At 40.3% G+C, this 24,728-nt stretch overlaps 1 protein-coding gene across 1 annotated transcript in view; it reads right to left on the reverse strand.

Annotated features, from left to right (window-relative positions):
• Positions 1 to 3,484: 3,484 nt before the first annotated feature.
• LOC139464928 (protein white-like) overlaps positions 3,485 to 24,728 on the reverse strand; it is a 39,094-nt gene continuing 17,850 nt past the window's right edge. Inside the window, exons 6-20 of the mRNA XM_071246529.1 lie at positions 24,376 to 24,474; positions 22,764 to 22,930; positions 22,267 to 22,338; positions 20,468 to 20,570; positions 18,394 to 18,495; positions 17,877 to 17,908; positions 14,863 to 14,968; positions 14,398 to 14,529; positions 13,428 to 13,520; positions 12,571 to 12,628; positions 11,781 to 11,858; positions 10,871 to 10,976; positions 8,256 to 8,356; positions 6,183 to 6,286; positions 3,485 to 3,608 (exon numbers count right to left, since the gene is read on the reverse strand). Coding sequence (XP_071102630.1) covers positions 3,504 to 3,608; positions 6,183 to 6,286; positions 8,256 to 8,356; positions 10,871 to 10,976; positions 11,781 to 11,858; positions 12,571 to 12,628; positions 13,428 to 13,520; positions 14,398 to 14,529; positions 14,863 to 14,968; positions 17,877 to 17,908; positions 18,394 to 18,495; positions 20,468 to 20,570; positions 22,267 to 22,338; positions 22,764 to 22,930; positions 24,376 to 24,474 — 1,458 coding nt within the window. The 3' untranslated portion in view covers positions 3,485 to 3,503. The remainder of the gene's footprint in view (positions 3,609 to 6,182; positions 6,287 to 8,255; positions 8,357 to 10,870; positions 10,977 to 11,780; positions 11,859 to 12,570; positions 12,629 to 13,427; positions 13,521 to 14,397; positions 14,530 to 14,862; positions 14,969 to 17,876; positions 17,909 to 18,393; positions 18,496 to 20,467; positions 20,571 to 22,266; positions 22,339 to 22,763; positions 22,931 to 24,375; positions 24,475 to 24,728) is intronic.

A 24,728-nucleotide genomic window follows, 5' to 3' on the forward strand; every position in this document is an offset into this window, starting at 1 on the left:
ACATCCCATTAGGGGTTACGTCAGAACGACCTTTCATACGACCAATCAGAGCGTCGCTTACCAGATCATGAAAGTGACAGTCGGAATGTGATTTCTAATCATGCAACCTCGAAAACTTTAACACAGGCTATTCCAAACGATAGTTACAGGTTTAACGACTGAATCCATATAATCTAGACCATATATTTGCCATTCCAGAATGTTCTTTTGTTCAGGTTTCAAATTTTAATCCAGAATTTGTCAAAATATGTTTCGAAGCGTAGTCGCCAATTTGAAATTAGTGCCTTAAAGCATGAGAAAGCTGTCTTCTGATTGGCTATTGTCGACTTCTTGTCAGTCCTTCCATTGGTCGGTCAAAATTCGCGCAAGGTCGGTCTGACGTGACCCGTTATGGGATGTCCTGAGATCTTTGTTTAGCTATGGCGAGAACTAAGATCTGATTTTAATGAGATTGAGGCTGTTTTATACAAGGGCACCCCGGGTTGCCGGAGACAGTGTCTGTCAACATTGAAGCATTACAAGACCAATGGATACCGCTACTTCATTGGCCTATGAATGTGTCATAAAAGAAACAGAAAAACAAAATATCACCACGGATTTGTTGAACGTAACAACAAAATAATATTTTATACCATGACAGATTATTGTTTGTTTGTTTGTTTGTTTGTTGGATGACTCCGCATTCAGCAATATTCCAGCTATATCACGGCGGTCTGTAAATAATCAAGTCTGGACCTGACAATCTAGTGATCCACGCAATTGGAAATCAATGACATGCATCAACCAAGTCAGCAAGCCTGACCACCTGATCCCGTCAGTCCAATCTTACGACAAGCATAGTCGCCTTCTACAGCAAGCATGGGTTGCAGAAGACCTATTTTAATCCCGGATCTTCATGGGTTCCATGACAGATTAACCACATGTTCTATGAAATAATCAGGTCTTCCTTAACCTTTGTGTAGTATATTTTTGATTAAATAAAAACAAAACATGGTTATTTTACAACTTCATAATTTGATTGATTTTTCAGTCTTCAACTAAGCATCTAGTACACTCCTCTGTATCTGTTGCACATTGACATAAATAAGCAAATGTATTCCCAACAACTAACTACAACAATTTCTTCTCTACAGTTGAGGTGAAAAAACTTACCGTATTCGACGTAATACGCGCCCCGCTCTAATAAGCGCCCACGGCAATATTTGCGAATATATTGGCTAGTGAACAATCCCAATTAGCACCCCTTCCAATTGATCAGTGTACACAAGACTTTTTTATTCGCGTATAATACGCATTCCTGTGTTATATGCACCCTTAATTATGGGCATTTAAATTCTGGAATAATATATCTCTTGAATATTAATTAATATTAACATTTCAGGCTGTCAGCATAAACCAAAAAATTTATCTTTCATCTCTGTTTTTTTCCACCAATATAATATTCTAATAAGAACCCCTTATTTCTAATTTTGAGAGCGCCCTGGGCGCTTATTACGTCGAATACGGTATTCTCACTATTATAGTTTGATGATGAAAATTCTGTCATGATCTGGCTCTATGTGGTACACACAAGAAAAACATCAGATGTGCCAGAAATGAACCTTTGATATAATCTCATGAGGTGAGTTGGTAATTATTCTATGAATATCTATTTTACAACTTTTCCACTAAATAAACTGTCTTAAACGTTTTCTTAGACTAGTAAAATTTATACCAATTCAAAACATCATCAAATTAGAGAGCAGCTTGTCTTTGATAAATAGAAATAGCAAACATAGATAAAGAAACGCTTGTATAAAATTCTATACATACAAAAATAATGCAGTCATACTTTAATCCAGTCTTTGAGGTACAACCTCTATGTACACAAGATAGGGACATCGAACTCCGTGTGAAGAAATCCTGCAACAAACTTGGACAAAGACATAGGATTTCAATAAAATAATCCTCTTAGTACACAGCAGTTTTACAAGTAGACACTGTTAATCTTTGTAGCAAGCTCATTAAAATCAGATCTTTTACTTCGATATGATACCTCTCTGTGTGACACATCCATAGGAAATTCTTGTGACCTTGAGTGACCTTAAGCACCCAATCTAAATGAAGGATGCAAGAGTTCTTAAGCCCATCAGATGTCAGTATTAATTCTTATAACCACGATTTCAAAATTTTGATTCGTACGAATTAAACCCCACACAGAAGGCAATTATTCCTTTGATGGTACAGTAACCTATGGTTACAACGAACTCAAAGGGACCACTTATTTTAATTACGTTATAACCAGATGTCAGTATTAATTCTTTATAATCTCGATTTCAAAATTTTGATTCGTACGAATTAAACCCCACACAGAAGGCAATTATTCCTTTGATCGTAGAGTAAACTACAGTTACAACGAACTCAAAGGGACCACTTATTTTAATTTCGTTACAACCAGATGTCAGAATTAATTCTTTATAATCTCGATTTCAAAATTTTGATTCGTACGAATTAAACCCCACACCACAGGCAATTGTTCCTTTGATGGTTCAGTAAACTACGAACTCAAAGGGACCACTAATTTTAATTCGTTATAACCATAGTTGGTTATAAGCATATGCTCAACATTTCTACAGCAAATGGGCGGGACCAAGAAATAATTCATTATATCTGTCAGTTCGTTATAACTTGTTCGTTATGATCATAGTTTACTGAACTTCCATTTGGCTGTAGAAGCTATAGCACTGGGAAACATCAGGGTGTTACGCCAGAAACATAAACACCAATGTTTAAATACTGCTGCCCTATTTATCCAAATTTTGGTACTTGTCGGTTTAATTCGTTTTCGATATATAGAAATCAGACACCGTATTCGGCGCAATAAGCGCCCTGCTCTAATAAGTGCCCACGGTGATATTTGCTAATATATTGGCTAGTGAACAATTCCAATTAGCACCCCTTCAGATTGATCAATGTAAACAAGACTTATTCATTCGTGTATAATACGCACTCATGTGTTATATGCACCATTAATGATGGTCAATTAAATCCTGGAAATGTATATATGTCGTATATAAACATTTCGGGCTGTCAGCATAAACCACAAAATTTACGATCTTTCAACTTTTTTTTTCACTAAACTAATATTCAAATAAGAGCCCCCTATTTCTAATTTTGAGAGCGCCCTTGGCGCTTATTACGTCGAAGACAGTCTGTCTAAATGCTTCACTCAGTCATACCAAGAAGTTGAAAGCATGAGAAGGTATAGTAGTGCAGTAACAGATCTGATTTTAAAGAGACTGATCTTTGAAGAAGACATAACAATGGTAAACAAATGACATTCGTCATTCTGACAGCCATTTTTCTAAATCCTTATATTTTCCCTGTATCTCAGGACCACTGTGAAATCACAGAATTCAGAATTGCACAACAAAGGACACCACAAGTTGTGATTGGTTTGACTTTGTGGGTGTCTAGATGATGATTGTTCGACAGCGAGGACACCAAGTGGAATCTCCACCTGTCTAAGACTTGGACCTCCGGGCCTTGATGAGGAGCACGAGGAACGAGAGGAAGCGGAATCCCACCAGCAGTGCACACATCAGCCCCAGATCTAGGACCACGTTGTCCTACAACATATTAAACATTGTTATCACATGCTGCATTTCGTTGTCTCTTTGTTTGTGTGTTTGTTGTTTAATGCTACGGGTGGCCATTGGGTAAATAAATACAAAGTTGAAATAACAGAAAAAAGAATGCAATAATAGCAATCTTATTAAAATCAGATCTTAGTTCTCGCTACTACTAAACAAAGATCTGAGAGCATCCCTTTAGGGGTCACATCAGAACGACCTTTCATCCGACCAATCAGAGCATCACTTACCAGATCATGACAGTCGGAATGTGATTTTCAATCTTGCAACCTTGAAAACTTTAACACAGGGTATTCCAAACGATAGTTACGGGTTTAACGACTGAATCCATATAATCTAGACCATATATTTGCCATTCCAGAATGTTCTTTTGTTCAGGTTTCAAATTTTTAATCGAGAATTTGTCAAAATATGTTTCGAAGCGTAGTTGCCAATTTGAAATTAATGCCGTAAAGCACGAGAAAGCTGCCTTCTGATTGGCTAATGTCAACTTCTTGTCAGTCCTTCAAGAGGTCGGTCAAAGTTCGAGAAAGGTCGGTCTGACGTGACCCGTAATGGGATGTCCTCAGATCTTTGTTTAGCGGTAGCGAGAACTAGGATCTGGTTTTAATGAGATTGGCAATAATAGTCAAATGTTACGAATTAAGAATGAATGTTACCCCAAAAAGGTCATTATTTACATACGAATAACTCGCAAAGAAAAGAGGCCATATTTTAGAAAGAACATTGTGTATTAAAGAACATCAGCGCACAAAAAGGAAACTAAATTCCTAAAGGACATCGCTGACAAGAAAGAACGCTGCAATTTGTAAAACATTCCGAGTTTAATCGACTTGTACTGCCAAGTATATGATAAATGCATGCTGACTACGCATGTTGATGTCATATATCGAGCGTTCAGTCAGCATCACTGGAAAAGCATCACAATAAGTATTGTTTGAGTTTTTGTTATGCTTAAAAAACAGCAAATTTCAACACACCGATAAAAGTACTGTGGGACAATTTGCCGTTTCATAAATGATGACCAAGATGGCTGCTCTGAAGATGTTGTTGCAGTGGAACTAGTACTACGTGTATGTCATGTGCATGTGAGCTGAGCTGAGCTGAGCTGAGCTGAGCTGAAATTGGGTTTAACGTCGCGTCCAAGATTATTGCACTTATATATGCACGTGTGTGTGTGGCTGCTTTTATCATATAACGCGTAGGTTTCTCGGCAGGATAAAGCCAACGGATAAAAAACGATATCCGTTGGGGTCATATGAGGATAGAGATGCAAATATCAAAGGTTAAGTAGGGACTACTTTCACTGTTTATAAACAAACATTCGGGGATCGAGTCAGAATTAACCATCGGGAATCTGGATAAACTACAGGGATAATTGCTATCATTATCAAAAGAACAGTCTAATATATTGAAAATCCGTGTCTAGCTGTGATGTAGATAAGGCATTTTATAAGTTTGGGCAACTTTGGAGATATAAATTTTGAAACAATTTTGCGAGGGCACGAGGCCTAGCCAAGCGGGATCATTAGCAATATCTGTGCTTGAAACCTTCTCCACAAATTAAAATAGTTGGATTTGGCCGAAATATATGTGAATTGTTACCTTGTTGCGTTTTGTCGCTGTGTGTACATCTGACTACACTTGTTAACGCTATGACAGGACAGACCGACTGTCAACAAGGTCTGACCATGGCTGTGACATCCCAGAGACTAGGGTTTGAGTAGCTTCCCTTTGACAAAGGGCAGTTACTCTAGCGAACAGACCGATGGATTGCCGCAAAAGGCAATTAAAAAAATTTGTTGTTTTGCGTTTATGTTGCTTCGCCACTGTATAAGAAATAGATTTCAGTTGGAACTATATTGGCTACTGTCACTGTCCGACTGACACGTCACTTACCCTGTGACGTAATAAATATTAATGCGCGCATTGCAGGAAAACTCGCAATGTTTCGGTTATGTTTGTGAGAGAGGGAAAGCGATTTTTAAGCACAGAATTAAAGAATGACGTTATATGATAAAGAGGTTATCACGCTTGTGTGATAACCTCTATGTACTAGTCCAGACTGATGCCGATTTATAGTGCTAGCCAACTGAGATACCATGCCACAGTATAACATGAATACCCTACTCAGACAAAGTATACCGACTCCGAACCGACTTGTTTTAGACCCTTAATGCTGAGCACCAGACAGCAGGGTAACAACAAGCACCATCTTTTAATGTCTTTTGGTATGACCCAGCTGGGAATCAAATCACTGACCTTCATTCTCCATACAGACACTCTATCCACTAGACCACACATGCGGTTCAACAAAATGTGAAAATATCATTTTAAAAAATTAAAAAATAATTAATATCCCTGAGTGTATCACAGGGTAATTGGTCCTGGAAATACAAGTTACCATAGAGAACAATCTCTTTAAAATCAGACCTTAGTTCCTCGCTACCGCTAAACTTTCTAAATTTTGTTTAGCGGTAGCGAGAACTAAGGTCTGATTTTAATGAGATTGCCATAGAGAATTAAACCTAGAACCTAAAGCTAGGCTACCTTAGAGAAGTTGAGGTAGTTCAAGACATCTTTGCCATCCTTGTAGCACCGCTGAGACCCATCGGTGCCGTTGCCGGGGAAAGTACCGTTGTTACCGCCACACTCTTTTAGGAAACAAACAATCAGAGGTAAAAATAATAATTTAGAGATCAAACAAACAATACAAAAACAGAGCCACTAGGTTCGGCAGCTTGCCTGAATTATGAAGCAATAACTTTCCCATGCTTCATCCCTATTATGTGAGAAACATCCAGTCAGTCACATTGTAATGTGGTACAATAGGAATACCAATGAAGTAACAATGTTTAAACATCATTTACAATAATGAGATTACATGGAAATCAACAAATAACTTGAACAAACTTGAATTTTGGGTATTTTCTGTAATTCCAAGCTTTGTTTGGGGGTGGGGAGGGTTTACCCCCTGCAGTATACTGTATTTTCTTGAGTATAGTGCGCACCCAAGTATAATGAGCACCCCCCCTCTAGCGGATTCAGTATTTTGAATTTTTTTTTTACAAATATTATATTCAGAAAAAAATTACACAGTACCCCTTCAGTGAATTCCGGTAAACAAATGGGTGATAAGAAACTTGGTCAGTACAAAATTGAAATTTTAGATAAAAAATCACCAGACATGTTTATTTACTGTTTAAATTGTATTTTTTGTTGTGCTAGGCATTGTTTTACATCCAGGGATTAAGATTTTGTTGTGTATTTTCTTGTAAAATAAGCCGGAAACAGCAGTCAGCTGTACACACGTTTTCTTGGAATCTACCGGTGATTCGGTTAAAAATTACCCAATGATTTAACTATAAAGGATTTTGATGCAAGGATCGGGAAAAATTGTATCTGGAACTATTTTTTCCAATATATTCCAATATCTTGTTATTTTAGTTGCAGCTTTTACTTAATATAGCTAAAATAATAATAACCCTAAGCTTAGCTGATCGCTATTGTCTGTTATTATTTTTCACATGGAACAATTTGACCAGTCACCATAGAGTCTCCCTCGCACATGATCGCAAAACTACATGTTGACATAGATTCGTCAAACTACAACAAATATGACTTTTAACGAGTCAAAGTATGGTATTTATGATTTATGTATCCATTCTCTGTCAACTAAAGTTCATTTCAAGGCGTCAATAGTGGTAATCTGACCGTGGTTGGTGTTATAGCGGAGAGTTGTGCTATCTTCCAATCATTTCACACATGATTTCGCCGAAATTAATTAAAACAATATTAAAAGGAATTTTGAAAAAAATTAAGGAAATAAGTCACAAACATAAGTCCAGATATACAATTAACACTTTTTATAACCAGACAGTGTAATTACATGATTAATTTGCGTACTTCAGTATGGATTTGTTGACATGACATTTCTGGTGTTACGTGCTCACGGTAGTGTCTTTCCATGGGGGAAAAAACATCAAAACTCAAACCAAATCCTTCTACATAGCTGTGTTTTTTGGAAAAAAAGTGGGCACTATACACAAGAAAATACGGTAATTTCAGATTGGATGCCTGTTTTCAGAACACAGGTCATGCTTGACCTCCATGTAGTTATCATCCAATGCCTTCTATCTGTTGAATGATAGATGTGTGGTCATTTGTCGAAACCAGTCCGTATCACTCTCGACATTTAATCCCAACAGCTTGAGTCTGACCGATACTCGGTCAGGTACACATAAGTCAGGTATATGTATACTGAACAACAAAAGTTCCTGTGACATTGAATAAGATTTAATGCAAAGTTATGTTTTTTACCAAATCTGAAACAATTTCGGTTTACTACAGATAAAAGACTCCTGTAAGTGTTCAAATGGTTTAATTTGCCATACTGACATCAGAAAAAGAGTGATTTCATAAAAAAACATGAACATGCCAAAATGTAAATTTACAAATCAATAGCGTGTGTGTCCACCTCTGGACAACACATCTTCATCTAATGGAATGGACCTGGCATCGCACAAAGTCCTGTGGGATGTGGCAGCCATGTTAAAAAATTTGAGTGTAATTCTGTCTGCCGTGGATTTCCTCCCAAGGTAAACAGTCGACATTGAGCCTCACCTAGATGGTCGACATTTTCCCATTGGTTGACAGACAGGACCTCATTTGCATACTGGAACCATGAGAGGTACTTGAGCCAGATGAAGTACACAGGGACGGAGCTGGAAACAGTGGTTATAGTATCATATCCATCAAACACATATTGGTTGGTTGGTTGTCTAACGCCACAGTATCACATCCATCAAACACATATTGGTTGGTTGGTTGTCTAACACCACAGTATCACATCTATCAAACATATATTGGTTGGTTGGTTGTCTAACGCTACAGTATCACATCTATCAAACACATATTGGTTGGTTGGTTGTCTAACACCACAGTATCACATCTATCAAACACATATTGGTTTGTTGGTTATTTAACGCCGCAGTATCACATCTATCAAACATATATTGGTTGGTTGTTTAACACCACAGTATCACATCCATCAAACACATATTGGTTGGTTGGTTGTTTAACGCAACAGTATCACATCCATCAAACACATATTGGTTGGTTGGTTGTCTAACGCCACAGTATCATATCCATCAAACACATATTGGTTGGTTGGTTGTCTAACGCCACAGTATCACATCCATCAAACACATATTGGTTGGTTGGTTGTCTAACGCCACAGTATCATATCCATCAAACACATATTGGTTGGTTGGTTGTCTAACGCCACAGTATCACATCCATCAAACACATATTGGTTGGTTGGTTGTCTAACGCCACAGTATCATATCCATCAAACACATATTGGTTAGTTGGTTGTTTAACGCCACAGTATCATATCCATCAAACACATATTGGTTGGTTGGTTGTTTAACGCAACAGTATCACATCTATCAAACACATATTGGTTGGTTGTCTAACACCACAGTATCACATCTATCAAACACATATTGGGTGGTTGGTTATTTAAAGCCACAGTATCATATCCATCAAACACATATTGGTTGGTTGGTTGTCTAACACCACAGTATCACATCTATCAAACACATATTGGTTTGTTGGTTATTTAACGCCGCAGTATCACATCTATCAAACATATATTGGTTGGTTGTTTAACGCCACAGTATCACATCTATCAAACACATATTGGTTGGTTGGTTGTTTAATGCCACAGTATCACATCTATCAAACACATATTGGTTGGTTGGTTGTTTAATGCCACAGTATCACATATATCAAACACATATTGGTTGGTTGGTTGTTGAACGCCGCACTCAGCAATATTCCAGCTATATGACAGCGGTCTGTATATAATCGAGTATGGACCAGACAATCCAGTGATGTAAGGGACCGGTCATTTATGACACGGGTGGATGGGTTAGAGATCGTTGATGCACTAATTAAGGCGGGGACAGGTAACTCAGGTACTCAGATCGAGTGGGTACTGAGTAGGACCCATGTACCTACAGGACTACCCGGACCGTGATATACTGCTTAATGACAAAAATTGTCTAGAACTCCACGGTTACTCTACAAGTCACTAATGTTCGCATTTCTGTCTGACTATGCAAACATTCCTTCTGACTTTTACATGTTTGAATAAAGATAAACTTCTCAACTTCAGTGTATGCATGACAAGTACAGGTTTGTTGGTGACTGGCAAACCAGGATTCAAACCTATGATCATAGATTTCTGGTACGCAACTCTGCACAGCCGATTGGGCCACCTGTAGGGCTGGGACGGGTAACTCGGGTACTCTGGTCGGGTGGGTCCTGAGTATGATCCGGGTACCCACAGAACTCCCCGGACTCGTGGTTAGTCACATGATTGATTGTTTAATGCCGATAACAGTCCAAATCTATGGTTACACGAAAGTCGCTAAATGTTCGCATTTCTTTCTGACAATGATGCACGCATTCCTTCTGACTCATATATGCTTGAGTAAAGATAAAGCTTCTCAATCTGACATTTTGTACCCTACATGCGACTTCCAGCAAGTATGGGTCGGGTAATTAGGGTTGGGTACCCAGGTAGTAAATTTGGACTCGTCCCATCCCTAGTCATCCATGTCCCCTTATCAAGTGTAATACCTTATTTCACATTGAAAGAATTAACAGAAAAGGTCTTACTTTTAAATATGAGTTTGATATAAAAATGGTGACTTCAAAAGCGCTCAATCTCATTAAAATCAGACTTAGTTCTCACTGCCGCTGAACAAAGATCTGAAGACATCCCATTAGGGGTCCCGTCAGAACGACCTTTCATCCGACCAATCAGAGCGTCACTTACCAGATCATGAAAGTGACAGTCAGAATGTGATTTCTAATCATAAAACCTTGAAAACATTAACACAGGATATTCCGAACGATAGTTACGGGTTTAACGACTGAATCCATACAATCTAGACCATCTATTAGCCATTCCAGAATGTTCTTTTGTTCAGGTTTCAAATTTTTAATCGAGAATTTGTCAAAATATGTTGTGAAGCATAGTCGGCAATTTGAAATTAGTGCCGTAAAGCACGAGAACGCTGCCTTCTGATTGGTCATTCCATTGTTCGGTCAAAGTTCTCGCAAGGTCGGTGTGACGTGACCCGTAATGGGATGTCCTCAGATCTTTGTTTAGCAGTAGCGAGAACTAAGATCTGATTTTATGAGATTAAAAAGCACTCAGCTCTTACCCATTATTGAGGAAGAGTCCACCGAACAACATGAAGGGGATGAGTAACGGGGGTGCAATGGCGAGAGCGATGTTCACGGAGCCCGATACTGTGGAGATGAGGTAGCCTGAAAATATCATATCAACTTTGTTAGAATAGAAGTCCATCAAACAGTTTTTACTATAAAAACACTCTCATCAAAAATGTATTTTTTTAAAATGTATTCATACTTATCCTGACTCTACTATTGCTTATCTCAAGTTATTTCTGAAAGGCAGTGGAAACTTCCTGAGCTGTGTTCCCAGAGAACGTTCCTGAATGCACCCCTAAGCCACACAGGTGCACCGGAACCACGTGACCCAGCCGGGCCTGATACCCTCATAACCTCAGAGTCATGGGGGATTAGGGGGTGGGGGTGGGGTGAGTGTGGGTGTAAGTGTGTGGGGGCGCACAGGTGGCCCAGTCATCTACATCATTGCAATTCGCTGTGCAGAGTTGCACCCCTTGGACACACCAGAAACCTATGATTGTGGGTTCAAATCCCGTTTCGCCTCGATTATGTTTCTAGGTTTGTCAGCACCATACCCGTGCTCGTGGTTTCACCAAAGTGGTTAACGTCTAAGACCTGCATCACTTTGGGCTTTCCTCCCACATAAAGCTGACAAGCCGTGATATAACCGGAATACTGTTAAAAGTGGCGTTAAACCCAGCTCACTCACTCGCTAACTCTGAGTCCTGCTTTATCCTTCACATAAACACACATAACTTCACATAAAGCATGACTGGCTCAAACACCCACACATCCGTCATTCTAGCTGAGCAGTAAGAGTTTGCCAGAGTTAATCTGACGTAATCTACTACGGCTGGTTTGTCAAATCTTGAATATGAGCAGCATCAAGTCTGAGTAAAACTTTTTAATGTAGCAACTTACCAAAAGATACTGCCACATTGGCTACAAGTATAACAACTCCACAAGTGATCAAGAAGGTTACAGCATCATTGTACAGCCCTGCAACAAACCAATCAGAGCACATGTTACATAGGTATGCCCTCAAACAGACCGATCAGAGCACATGTTACATATATATATGCCCTCAAACAGACCAATCAGAGCACATGTTACATAGGTATGCCCTCAAACAGACCAATCAGAGCACATGTTACATATTATGCCCTAAAACAGACCAATCAGAGCACATGTTACATAGGTATGCCCTAAAACAGACCAATCAGAGCACATGTTACATAGGTATGCCCTCAAACAGACCAATCATAGCACATGTTACATAACAGTTGACATTGTAGAGATTACAAGAAAAGAGAGAAGGATTTTCCATAAATTTTAGTATAAATAATAATTGTAAACATAAATGTCTAAATCAAAAGGATACAAAATCTTCTGATTGCCTCTAGTCCTTATTAGATGAAGCAAAAGGATTCAATGATAAAAGATCTGACAGCACTTTTATATCGTCCGATTTTTTAAGCATCCAAAAACCAATAACACAGGGATAATAGATGGATACTTGACCTCAAACACATGTTCAGTAACAACAAATAATTGCGAGTTAATTACAAACAGGCAGATATTTTTTTAATGCCTCTTAGAATTTTATGCAAAATGGCACAAATAAAGCACCACGAAACTTTGTATCATGAGTCAAGTATTGCATATGTATCGCTACGTTAAGTAGGTGTATGGTGACACCTCTAGTATTTACCTATCATCCAATAGAGGACTAGCACCATCAGCCAGGGCAGGAACACAAAGGTTGGCAGCTGCAAAAACAATCAGAACCAGCATGAAATACTCATAACCCCTACCAATACTGCAATTGAATTAAGGAAGAATAAATCCTTATACCCCACCATGAAGAAAACAGGCAGTATGTGGATTTCTTAGCAGGATCATAAATCCCATATACCTAGCTACAACGCAAAAAGGTGTACATTGCTCATGAGTCTATGAAAGTCATGTGACTCAACTTGTGGTATAATACCCAACGAAGGATGCATAAAACTAATTGTTATACCTCCATGTCAGAATGATAAAATCTGATTGGTCCACATGATCTTGATAAAATACTGTGTATCGGACTATCCTGCCTTGGGGGAGAATAAATTTCTCAGCAGGGGATTAAATCTCCTATACTACGCCACAAACAAGACTTAAGGCATTAACATGGATTTCTGAGAAGCAGAATAAATCCCTTATACCCGCTTCAATGCAAAAAGGCACATGCTTTTTCTGAGAGTTTTTATTCCTTTACAATGGCAGATTGAAACATGTCGGTGTGATCAATTTGTTGTAGCAGGAGCACGTGGGGTACATGGGGTTTTATGCGTCCACGATCAGAATTAAAAACTGATAGGAAATATCCTTGGAGCTCAGGTTAACTTGTGTCACGTGACTTTCATTGACTCGTAAGCAACGTACAGCTTTTTTGCTTTTGTAGCGAGGTATAAGGGATTAATTTTCCGACTAACGTGGGATGCTTAAAACTTCATATACCCCTCGTGATACTGTTACAACTTATGTTATGTCATAATTGTTAAATTCTATATTGTTCAGGCTCACCTCTGCAAATGTTTTTGCCAAGTAGTAGACATCAACTCGATATAAGCCGCTCCCATACTCCCTCATAAAGATGGCGATCTCATTAGGAAAAGACTGGAATCAAAATAGATGTCCATCAACAGATGACACAAGAAATATCTCCAACACACTGACCACTGCCATGATATACTCACACTGCCATGATATACTCACACTGTCATGATATACTCACACTGCTATGATATACTCAAACTGCCATGATATACTCACACTGTCATGATATACTCACACTGCTATGATATACTCACACTGCCATGATATACTAACACTGATCACTGTCATGATATACTCACACTGCCATGATATACTCACACTGCCATGATATACTCACACTGACCACTGCCATGATATACTCACACTGCCATGATATACTTACACTGCCATGATATACTTATACTGCTATGATATACTCACACTGTCATGATATACTCACACTGTCATGATATACTCACACTGCCATGATATACTCACACTGCCATGATATACTCATACTGACCACTGCCATGATATACTCACACAGCCATGATATACTAACACTACCATGATATACTCACACTGCCATGATATACTCATACTGACCACTGCCATGATATACTCACACTGCCATGATATACTAACACTACCATGATATACTCACACTGCCATGATATAATCATACTGACCACTGCCATGATATACTCACACTGCCATGATATACTAACACTACCATGATATACTCACACTGCCATGATATACTCCCGCTGACCACTGCCATGATATACTCACACTGCCATGATATACTCACACTACCATGATATACTCACACTGCCATGATATACTAACACTACCATGATATACTCACACTGCCATGATATACTCATACTGACCACTGCCATGATATACTCAGACTGACAACTGACATGATATACTCACACTGCCATGATATACTCACATTGACGACAGAGAACATGCTGCTGAAGGAGGCGTTGGTGATGAGGAGGAAGAGAGCACCGTTGATGTTCATGACGCCCTCCTGGTCGTATACCTGATTGAGGTAGATCAGCCCCAGCACGACGGCAATCAGCTGGAAAAACAACCAACCAATAGATCAGTCCAGTAGATCAATGCTCATGACGTGAATCATTGGATTGTCTGGCCCAGACTCAATTATTTTCAGACCGCCATCATATAGCTGGAATATTGCTGAGTTCAGCGTTAAGCAACAATCAAACAAACAAACAAACAGACCACAATGGCCTGATTACACATATTATTTACTACCGTCACCACATAGCTGGAATTTTGCTGAGCGCGGTATTAAACAAAAAACATTGCAAGTATCTTTCACCATTGATATAAATTAACAAAAATCCTGCCATTACAACAAACATAAGTTGCTATGGTTACTATTACTTACCAACGTCTGAAGGACCCTGATCCGGAACAAGATGGCGTCCCGGAACACACTGACCCAACTTCTCCACAGAACCGTTCCGAACTGCCGTATCCACGGAATTTGATACCTGTCAGGAATATCCATCATTGGTATTATCATAATAATAAGAAATCTCCCCAAACTCCAACGATCGCCTCCGTGGTCTCGTGGATAGTGGGTCTGCCTGGAGAACAGAAGGTCAGTTGTTTGATACTCGTCCGCACCATACCAAAAGACATTCAAAGATGGCATTTCTTAATGTATGTGACCCGCTTGTAGAAAAGGGACCTTATGGCCGCTAGGATACAACTGGGCTGTGACGTCATAAAGACGTTGGATGTCAACTTACTTCAGTGAAGATCAATATGTGTGCAGACTGCACAAAGTATCTCATTTTTCTTTCATTAGTTCGTAATGTAAATAAAAACTGTACTTCAAAACCTTTCAGCATTCATGTCTACCTTCAATTCATCAATGATTAAATTTTCATTGTGTTCATTGAAATTCCTGCATTCTGATTAGCTGAATTGGTCACGTGTTATTGCATTCATTTCCAATGCTCGCTCGACTGTTTCTTTCCCCACTCGCCTCAATTCCACGACTTTCATGTCTGTGTCGGGTTTCATTTCTTACTAGCATTTTTCCAACTGTGTTTTCAAGTTTTCAGGGAACTTATGTTTGAATCTGGGTGGTAACTGACCATGTCATTTGAAACAGCCGCCTTCCCCCTGACATATTTCTTCCGGTTCGTAACAGTCTGACTGTTGCAGTTTTTTCTCACCTCTTGCCTTGATTGACAGGTCCTATGAACATTGTTTTGATCCTACTCTCCATTGATTGGCTACTGACTTTGTAGGCGTGTCAAGTTATGTGCTTAAATTAAACGATCACCTGATTCATGTCATGCCAGAATATGTATTCATACACCTGGAATGTTTTTCAATCTCGTCATTTTTGTCTGTTTTGATATATATAACTGTTATGTAACTGGTTAACCTATTGTAGATAAAGCATGTTTTACATTGTTGAATTTAATTATAAGCATTCACTGTGTATTATGTCTAAAAAATGCAATTATTGCACAAACAGTTATAAGTCGGAAAATGAGTCCAAATGTTTGATGTCATGTATCCGAGTGAGTGAGTTCGGTTTTACGCCGCTTTTAACAGTATTCCAGTTATATCGAGGCGTGTCAGCTTAATGTGGGAGGAAAGCCCGAAGTGATGCAGGTCTCAGACATTTACCACTTCGGTGAAACCCTCGCGCACGGGTATGGTCCTGACAAACCTAGAAACATAATCGGGGCAGACTGGGATTCGAGCCCACAATCGAAGGTTTCTGGCGGGCCCAAGGGACACAACTCTGCACAGCGAATTGCGGTGCCTAAGACGACTGGGCCACTGTGCCCCCGATGTCATGTATCTCTCTAATGAATAGGAATTGAAGCTTGTGAATGTTTTTTTGTGTGCTGAAGATACTGTAGTTCTAATATAACATGAAAAGTCAAAAGGTCCCGTATCTCCCGGTGGGTTCCACATTTCATTGTCAGAAAGTCTCCAGTGTACACAGAAACACACGGTTCATATCCCCAGCTGTGCTATACCAAAAGAATGTCTGGCGCTCGGTATTAAGGGTGAGGTGAAATGAAATGGGGTTTAATGTCACGTCCAAGATTATTGCACTTACATAGCGACGTGCATGCACGTGTATGTGTGTTTGTGTTGCTGCTTGTACTAGTCCGGACTGATGCCGATTTATAGTGCTAGCTCACTGGGATACCATGCCACAGTTTAACATGAATACCCCCCTCAGACACAGTATTCTGACTCGAGCCGACCAGTCCTTGTTTTAGCCCCTTAATGCCTAGCGCCAGACAGGGTAACAAGTACCATCTTTTAACGTCTTTTGGTATGACACGGTTGGGGATCGAAACCCGGACCTTCCGCTCTCCGGGCAGACGCTCTACTACTAGACCACGGAGACGGTCCAGTATTAAGGGGATAACATCGGAAGGCTCGGCTTCAGTATACTTTGTCTGAGGGGAATGTCCATGTTAAACTGTGTCACAGTATCTCAGTGGACTAGGACCATAAACCCACCCGAACCTGTACAAGCAGCTGCACACACACATGCATGCTGGGGCTGGGATGAGTCCAAATTTACTACCCGAGTACCCAACCCCCTATCACCCGACCCTACCCGAGTACCCAACCCCCTATTACCCGACCCTACCCGGGTACCCGCTGTTGGTCTCAAGAATTAGGTACAAAATGTCTGATCAGTAACTGTTTTACCGCAGCCCTGGCCAAAACATGCGTTCACTGAAGCTGACTGAAGCTTAACTTTACTCAAACATATACAAAGGAATGTGTGCATCATCAGAAAGAAATGCGAGCATTAGCAACTTGTAGTGTAACCACTGAGCTATAGTGAGTTTTTGTCAGTAAACAATATATCACAATACTATCCACTGGTCCGGGGAATCCTGTGAGTACCCAGGTCCTACTCAGTACCCACCCGACCCGAGTACCCGAGTTACCGGTCCTAGCCCTAGTGCATGCACATTGCTATATAAGTATTCTTCAGAGTTTGGAAGTCTAGAACCTCCATCTCTTTGGGCTTTTCCAGTTCTTATCTGACACGCTGTGATATAACTGGGTTGTGAACTTCACTCAATCACTTGTGTGGAAGTATAATTAACCATGACTCTGATAGAAATTTTTCATTTTTTTTCATTTTAGTGGACTCATGCAGAGAAACCAAGGCTACTTTTCAGGGGAAATCTAGGATTAGATTCCATGATCAGTGTATCCTGGCGCATATAAGGGATGCAACTCTGCAAATCAAATCGTGGTTGTTAAGACCCCTTGGCAACCCATGCCCCCAAAGGTCCAAGGGAAAACAAAAGGATTGTGTTTTGAATGCTTTGATCATTGCATGTCATTTACCTCAACTACAAGAACTTCAAGCAATCCCAAAAAACTAAGATAACGCACCTGTCATTTCCATTGGAAAAAGCATCTTCGAACTGTAAAATAAAAATACATAAGTTAAATACATAATTGATAAAATTATTCAGTCTGCATCAATCTAAAAAATCAGATCTTAGCTCTCGCTACTGCTGAACAAAGATCTGAGGCATCATATCATGGCTCATGTCACAACGACCTTTTATCCAGCCAATCAGAGCGTCGCTTACCAGATTGGGAAAGTGAAGGTTGGAATTAGGGCTGGGACGGGTAACTCGGGAACCCAGGTCTTGAAAAATATATGTCTGTCGTATGTAAACACTTCAGGCTGTTAGCATTAACCACGAAATTTACAATCTTTCAACTCAAAATAATATTCGAATAAGTGCCCCCTATTTCTAATTTTGAGAGTGCCCTGGGCGCTTATTACGTTGAATGCGGTAACTGTATTTTTCCATGTTGGGATTGAACACCTGGTGTCATTTCTGAATGGTCTCCAATGGTAAATACACAGATTATAGCAGGGATAAATGTCAAAGCTTACCACAACCGATGAAGTTTGGTCCTGGGCGACGCTGTTGACATCCTTGATGTTTGTCTTCATCTTCTCATAGGTCTCGCTGCCATTGAAAGCATCACACAGTTGCTGAAAACAAAGTGCCACATTGTCTCATCTATGAGTGAGTGATGTTTTACGTCGCTTTTAGCAATATTCCAGCAACATTATGGGGGGGGACACCAGAAATCGGCTTCACACATAGTACCCATGTGGGAATTGAACCCAGGCCTACTGCATGACAAGAGAATGCTTTAACCACTAGGCTACCCGACAAACCTGGGCGGTTGGGTAGCCTAGTGGTTAAAGCGTTCGCTCGTCACGCCGAAGACCCGGGTTCGATTCCCAACATGGGTAACAATGTGTGAAGTCCATTTCTGGTGTCCCCCGCCGTGATATTGCTTGAATATTGCTAAAAGCGGCGTAAAACCATTCTCACTCACTCACTCACAAACCTCCACTTTGGCTGTGTCACTTTCTCACACACACACCCCCCTCAAGTCTCATATAGAATCCCCCACGACCAGTCCCCCAAATGAAGAAATATAATTCAAAGGACTTTCCTCATGTCTTTTTAATACTAACAACTCTATTGAAAAATCACTCAAGTTAATTTGTGTTGAAAGAGGATTCATTGACAAATATGTAATACATAGCAAAGAGTTAGCCGAGTTACTGCCCTTCCACATGACATGTCTGGTTATTCTTATTTTCTTTCCACCACTGACATTGTAACAATTTGTTTGTTGTTTAATGTGAAGATTCCGGGGTAGAATAGGTCTTCAGCAACCTATGCTTGCCATAAAAGGCCAATTGGATCGATGCTCTTGATATTAATCACTGGATTGTCTGGTCCAGACTTGATTATTTACAGACCGCCGTCATATAGCTGGAATATTGCTGAGTGCGGTGTTAAACAACAAACCAACCAACCAACCAATTGCGTTCAGCAATATTTTAGCTGTCTGTAAATATTCAAGTCTGGACCAGACAATCCATTGATTGACATCATGAGCATCAATCCACGCGATTGGGATACGATGACATGCATGAACCAAGCCAGCGAACCTGACCACCAGATCCTGTTAGTCGCCTCGTACGACAAGCATAGTCGATTTTAACGGCAGGCATAGGTTGCTGAAGACCTATTCTACCCCGGATTTTCACAGGTCGACATTGCAACAACAGAACAAAATTATGCAAACTAAGTAAGAACAAATGTATCGTCATGCAGTACAACAATCCTGAGTAATATCGTGATATTAATAATGTGCATATTTACAATGTTCCAAATCCTAATTGTAGTTGGTTGGTTGGTTTGTTGTTTAACGCCACACTCAGCAATATTCAAACTATATGATGGCAGTCTGTAAATAATCGAGTCTGGACCAGACAATCCAGTGATTAATATCATGAGCATCGATCCACGCAATTGGGCTCAGCGAGCCTGACCACCCGATCCCGTTAGTCGCCTTTCACAACAAGCAGAGTCACCTTTTACGGCAAGCATGGGTTGCTGAAAGACCTATTCTACCCCGGAATCTTCACGGGTCGGAAACAATGCTCAAAGCGTAACATTATAACCCCGGTCAATGCATCAGTGTGCACTTAATTTTCATATCTCAGCTCCCTGGGGAGTACACAACCCAAGCTGAGAGGCACTAGAAGGTTAACAGTCACATTACCATCTCATCCTACCGGGTACCCATTCACTGCTGGGTGGCCAGAATGAAATTTAAGAGAAAGTAACCTGCTAAGGAGACACCACATGTGTGACATGTGCTTCAGTGTGGGGCAGGACCGAAGCCCTAGAATCTCTCAGGAGTCAAGCTGCCGAAAGCAGACACCCATCAACTACTCTCCGAGACCAATTTTGTTTAACTTCACCTTATTTGTACAGTAATAATGGAACAAATACAAAGAGACTGCCCTGTATGGCTTTATATCTACCTGAATGATAAAGAAAGTTGACTTTTTATCCAATGAAGGCTCTGCTTAAAAAATCTTGGCAATTGTCCACCAATCTGATAGTGGTATGCAAGGTATAGGAATCATGAGTTACCTCCACTTTCTCCCGACACTCTGGTTCTCTGCCTGGCACAATGGCCAATGTAAGCACATAAAAGTCTGCAGGGTTGTAGTTTTGAGGGCAGGGGTGGCCCCGGCTGAAGAAATAGAAGAAACATACAGCCAACCACATTCATCCGTGCCTGAGTCCTGAGTCTCTCGACTATTGCTGTTTGGATTATCTCTGCAGGGCGGATACAGCTTTTTTTAAAATGAGCTCGAGGGTGCACAATTAAGATCTATTTATTGTCTTTGGTGGTAATTTATACAGAAATAAAGATTTTTTTCGAAATAAAAAGGGGGGGTGCGCACCCCCGCAACCCCCCTCTGTATCCGCCCATGCTCTGTATGATTAAAGTGACATTCGGGAGTGGGGATTTATGATAGGGGTGTGTGTGCCAATGCGATTATAGAGGGGAGGGGAGAAGAAGCATGACAAAATGACACAGTGAAAAAGGGGAGTCGCCAATATGTATCACAACTATATGACACAGCTCTATTTTTTTCTATAAACATTAATAAATTTGAACAGTATTTAGGGACTAGTAATTTATTATAGGGAGGGGGATCATGCTAAATGTATCAGAGGTGGGTTGGTTGGTTGGTTTGTTGTTTAACGCCACACTCAGCAATATTCCAGCTATATGACGGCGGTCTGTAAATAATCGAGTCTGGACCAGACAATCCAGTGATTGATATCATGAGCATCGATCCACACAATTGAGATCGATGACATGCATCAACCAAGTCAGCGAGCCTGACCCTCCGATCCCGTCAGTCGCCTTTTACGACAAACATAGTCACCTTTTACGGCAAGCATGGGTTGCGGAAGACCTATTCTACCCCGGAATCTTCACGGGTCATCAGAGGTGGGAGGATGGGGGTTGGGGGAAGAACATGACAAATATGTTACTATGTCCTTTCTATGTACTATGTCTTCAGCATTCCATGCTTGTCGCAAGAGGCAACTTATGGGATCGGGTGGTCAGACTCGCTGACTTGGTTAATGCATGTCATCGTATCCCAATTGCGTGGATCGATGGTCATGATATTAATCACAGGATTGTCTGGTCCAGACTTGATTATTTACAGACTGCCATCATATAGCTGGAATATTGTTGAATGCGGCGTTAAACAAACAAATAAAACAAACAAATCAACAAACACATAAATAATAAATCGGTATTCCAGACATTTTCACAGGTCATAATGTATCACAGAGCTAATGCAGAAATCACTCTATAGAAGTAGAATCAACAGATTTGAGGGATTTCTACCAACTCAAACCATGTTATGGTTGGTATATACTTTCTCTATTATTTTATATAATGGCCTATAGTTACGTAGGTTTTACTTATTGAAAATGCCCATTTACAATGTCACGATAATTCCTGCCTCAGATTCAACTTTGAAAAATTTGATAATATGTTATATTTCTAAGCCTATGGGCTTGACACAAGAACATTTGAACAGTAGACTAGGTTTTTGAAGTTATAGTTCACAGGGCATAACTTATGATAACTTTTGGAAACTTGGTTGATGGCAGAGTTGCATCCCTTGGGCACACCAGAACCTGAGTGTGTGTTTGAACCACAGTTTGCCCAGATTATGTTTCTAGGTTTGTCAGCACCATACCCGTGCTTGGGGATTTCACCAAAGTGTTAAGCATCTGAACCTGCATCACTTCGGGATTTCCGCCCACAAGGAGCTGACACACTGTGACAAAACTGAAATACTCTTCAAGCAGAACTTCTACAGATATAGCTAATCATAAAGCATGGTTAAATCACTGACCTTGAGAAGAAGTCAAAGGCATCTTTAGATGAACCCATGAATGCTGTCCTCCCTTCCGCCAGGAGTAAAACCCTGAAACAGCAATGAGTGAACCAGTGTCTTAACAAATCAAACTATACTATACTTGTTTAAACTTTGTTCAGATGGACAGTAAAGTCCTGCCTAAGAATCAACTGCAACGACAAAACGACATCATCTGAGTGACGATGACACTGCACAACCTTATCTGGCAGCTGTCATAACCCTTACGGTCTGACGTGACCCGTAATAGAATGTCCTCAGATCTTTGTTTAGCGGTAGCAAGAACTAAGATCTGATTTTAATGAGATTGGGGTTTCACCAAAGTGGTAAACGTCTGAGACCTGCATCACTTGGGGCTTTCCTCCAATATTAGCTGACACACCGTGATATAACTGGATACTGTTCAAGAGGCATTAAACCCAACTCACTCACTCACTCCTAATTCACAGGGAGAGAACTTTTGGAATGACACCTACTCGTCAAACATGGCGAAGACCTCTGAGGACGGCTGATGGATGGTACACAGGATGGTTCTGCCCTTGGACGCCATGTTCTGGAGGGTCTGGACAATGTTCTGGGCCATGAAAGAATCGAGCCCCGATGTCGGCTCATCACAGAACATCAGTGGGGGATTGGTCAGCGCCTTAACAAATGTTTCAATTTAAGTCGTCATGTCAATTTAGTGAGAAGGCCATTTTGTCAAAGAAACATTATTCAACATCATATAACATAGGTGTGCAAGGCTGTAGTTAACTTATGTTGACAGGCTGGGCAAATATTTGTACAAGTATCACTTGTCCTCAACTTGTATTTTCATGATTCAAATAAAACTGTTTTCTATAAAAATACCCCGGCTGGCTACGTCACTGGTGTGTAAAATAGTTAGAAAGGTTTATATTATGACCCCAAGAATAACAGGGTGGTGAATATATGTATGGACACCATCAACAACAATACATGTAATAACAGACTGTGATGACCGACGTCTAATATAAGACTGTGACAAGTATGATTGGCACTGGAACAATGACTACAAAACTTGTGATGACCGACGTCTATTAACAGACTGTGACAAGTATGATAGGCCCTGGAACAATGACTACAAAACTTGTGATGACCGACGTCTAATATAAGACTGTGACAAGTATGATTGGCCCTGGATCTGGACTACAAAACTTCTGATGACCAACTTCTCATATAAGACTTTGACAACTATGATTGGCACTGGAACAATGACTACAAAACTTGTGATGACCGACGTCTAATATAAGACTGTGTAAAGTATTAATGGCCCTGGAACAATGACTACAAAACTTGTGATGACCGACGTCTAATATAAGACTGTGACAAGTATGATTGCCCCTGGATCTGGACTACAAAACTTCTGATGACCAACTTCTCATATAAGACTTTGACAACTATGATTGGCACTGGAACAATGACTACAAAACTTGTGATGACCGACGTCTAATATAAGACTGTGACAAGTATGATTGCCCCTGGAACAATGACTACAAAACTTGTGATGACCGACGTCTAATATAAGACTGTGACAAGTATGATAGGCCCTGGAACAATGACTACAAAACTTGTGATGACCGACGTCTAATATAAGACTGTGACAAGTATGATTGGCCCTGGAACAATGACTACAAAACTTGTAATGACCGACGTCTAATATAAGACTGTGACAAGTATGATAGGCCCTGGAACAATGACTACAAAACTTGTGATGACCGACGTCTATTAACAGACTGTGACAAGTATGATAGGCCCTGGAACAATGACTACAAAACTTGGGATGACCGACGTCTAATAACAGACTGTGACAAGTATGATTGGCCCTGGAACAATGACTACAACACTTGTGTTGACCGATGTCTAATATAAGACTGTGACAAGTATGATTGCCCTGTGATGACCAACATCTCATATAAGACTGTGACAACTATGATTGGCACTGGAACAATGACTAGAACACATGTAATGACAGTTGTCTAATAACAGACTGTGGGACAAGTCTGCCCACCTCTTAAGTAGAGGAACCAAAAGTTGGGACTACGGATCTCACTACAGGGAAATTCTCACCTCTGAAGCGAAGGACAGTCTCTTCATCTCACCACCTGAGATGCCCTTGGTCCGGCCCGGCGTCCCGATCTGTGTATCCACACACTTGCTCAGTCCCATCTGAAGGCAAGCAATTACAAGTTTCTGGATCAAGTTGGTTGGTTGTTTTACACCGCACTCAGCATTATTCCAGCTATATGACGGTGGTCTGTAAATAATCGGGTCTGGAGCAGACAATCCTGTGATTAATATCATGGGCATCAATCCACGCAATTGGGATCGATGACATGCATCAACCAAGTCGACGAGTCCAACCACCCAATCCCGTCAGTTGCCTCTTACGACAAGCATAGGTTGCTGAAGCCCAATTCTAA

The sequence above is a fragment of the Haliotis cracherodii genome, unplaced genomic scaffold, assembly GCF_022045235.1.
Source record: "Haliotis cracherodii isolate W230 unplaced genomic scaffold, xgHalCrac1.p SCAF_17, whole genome shotgun sequence".
NCBI lineage: Eukaryota > Metazoa > Mollusca > Gastropoda > Lepetellida > Haliotidae > Haliotis > Haliotis cracherodii.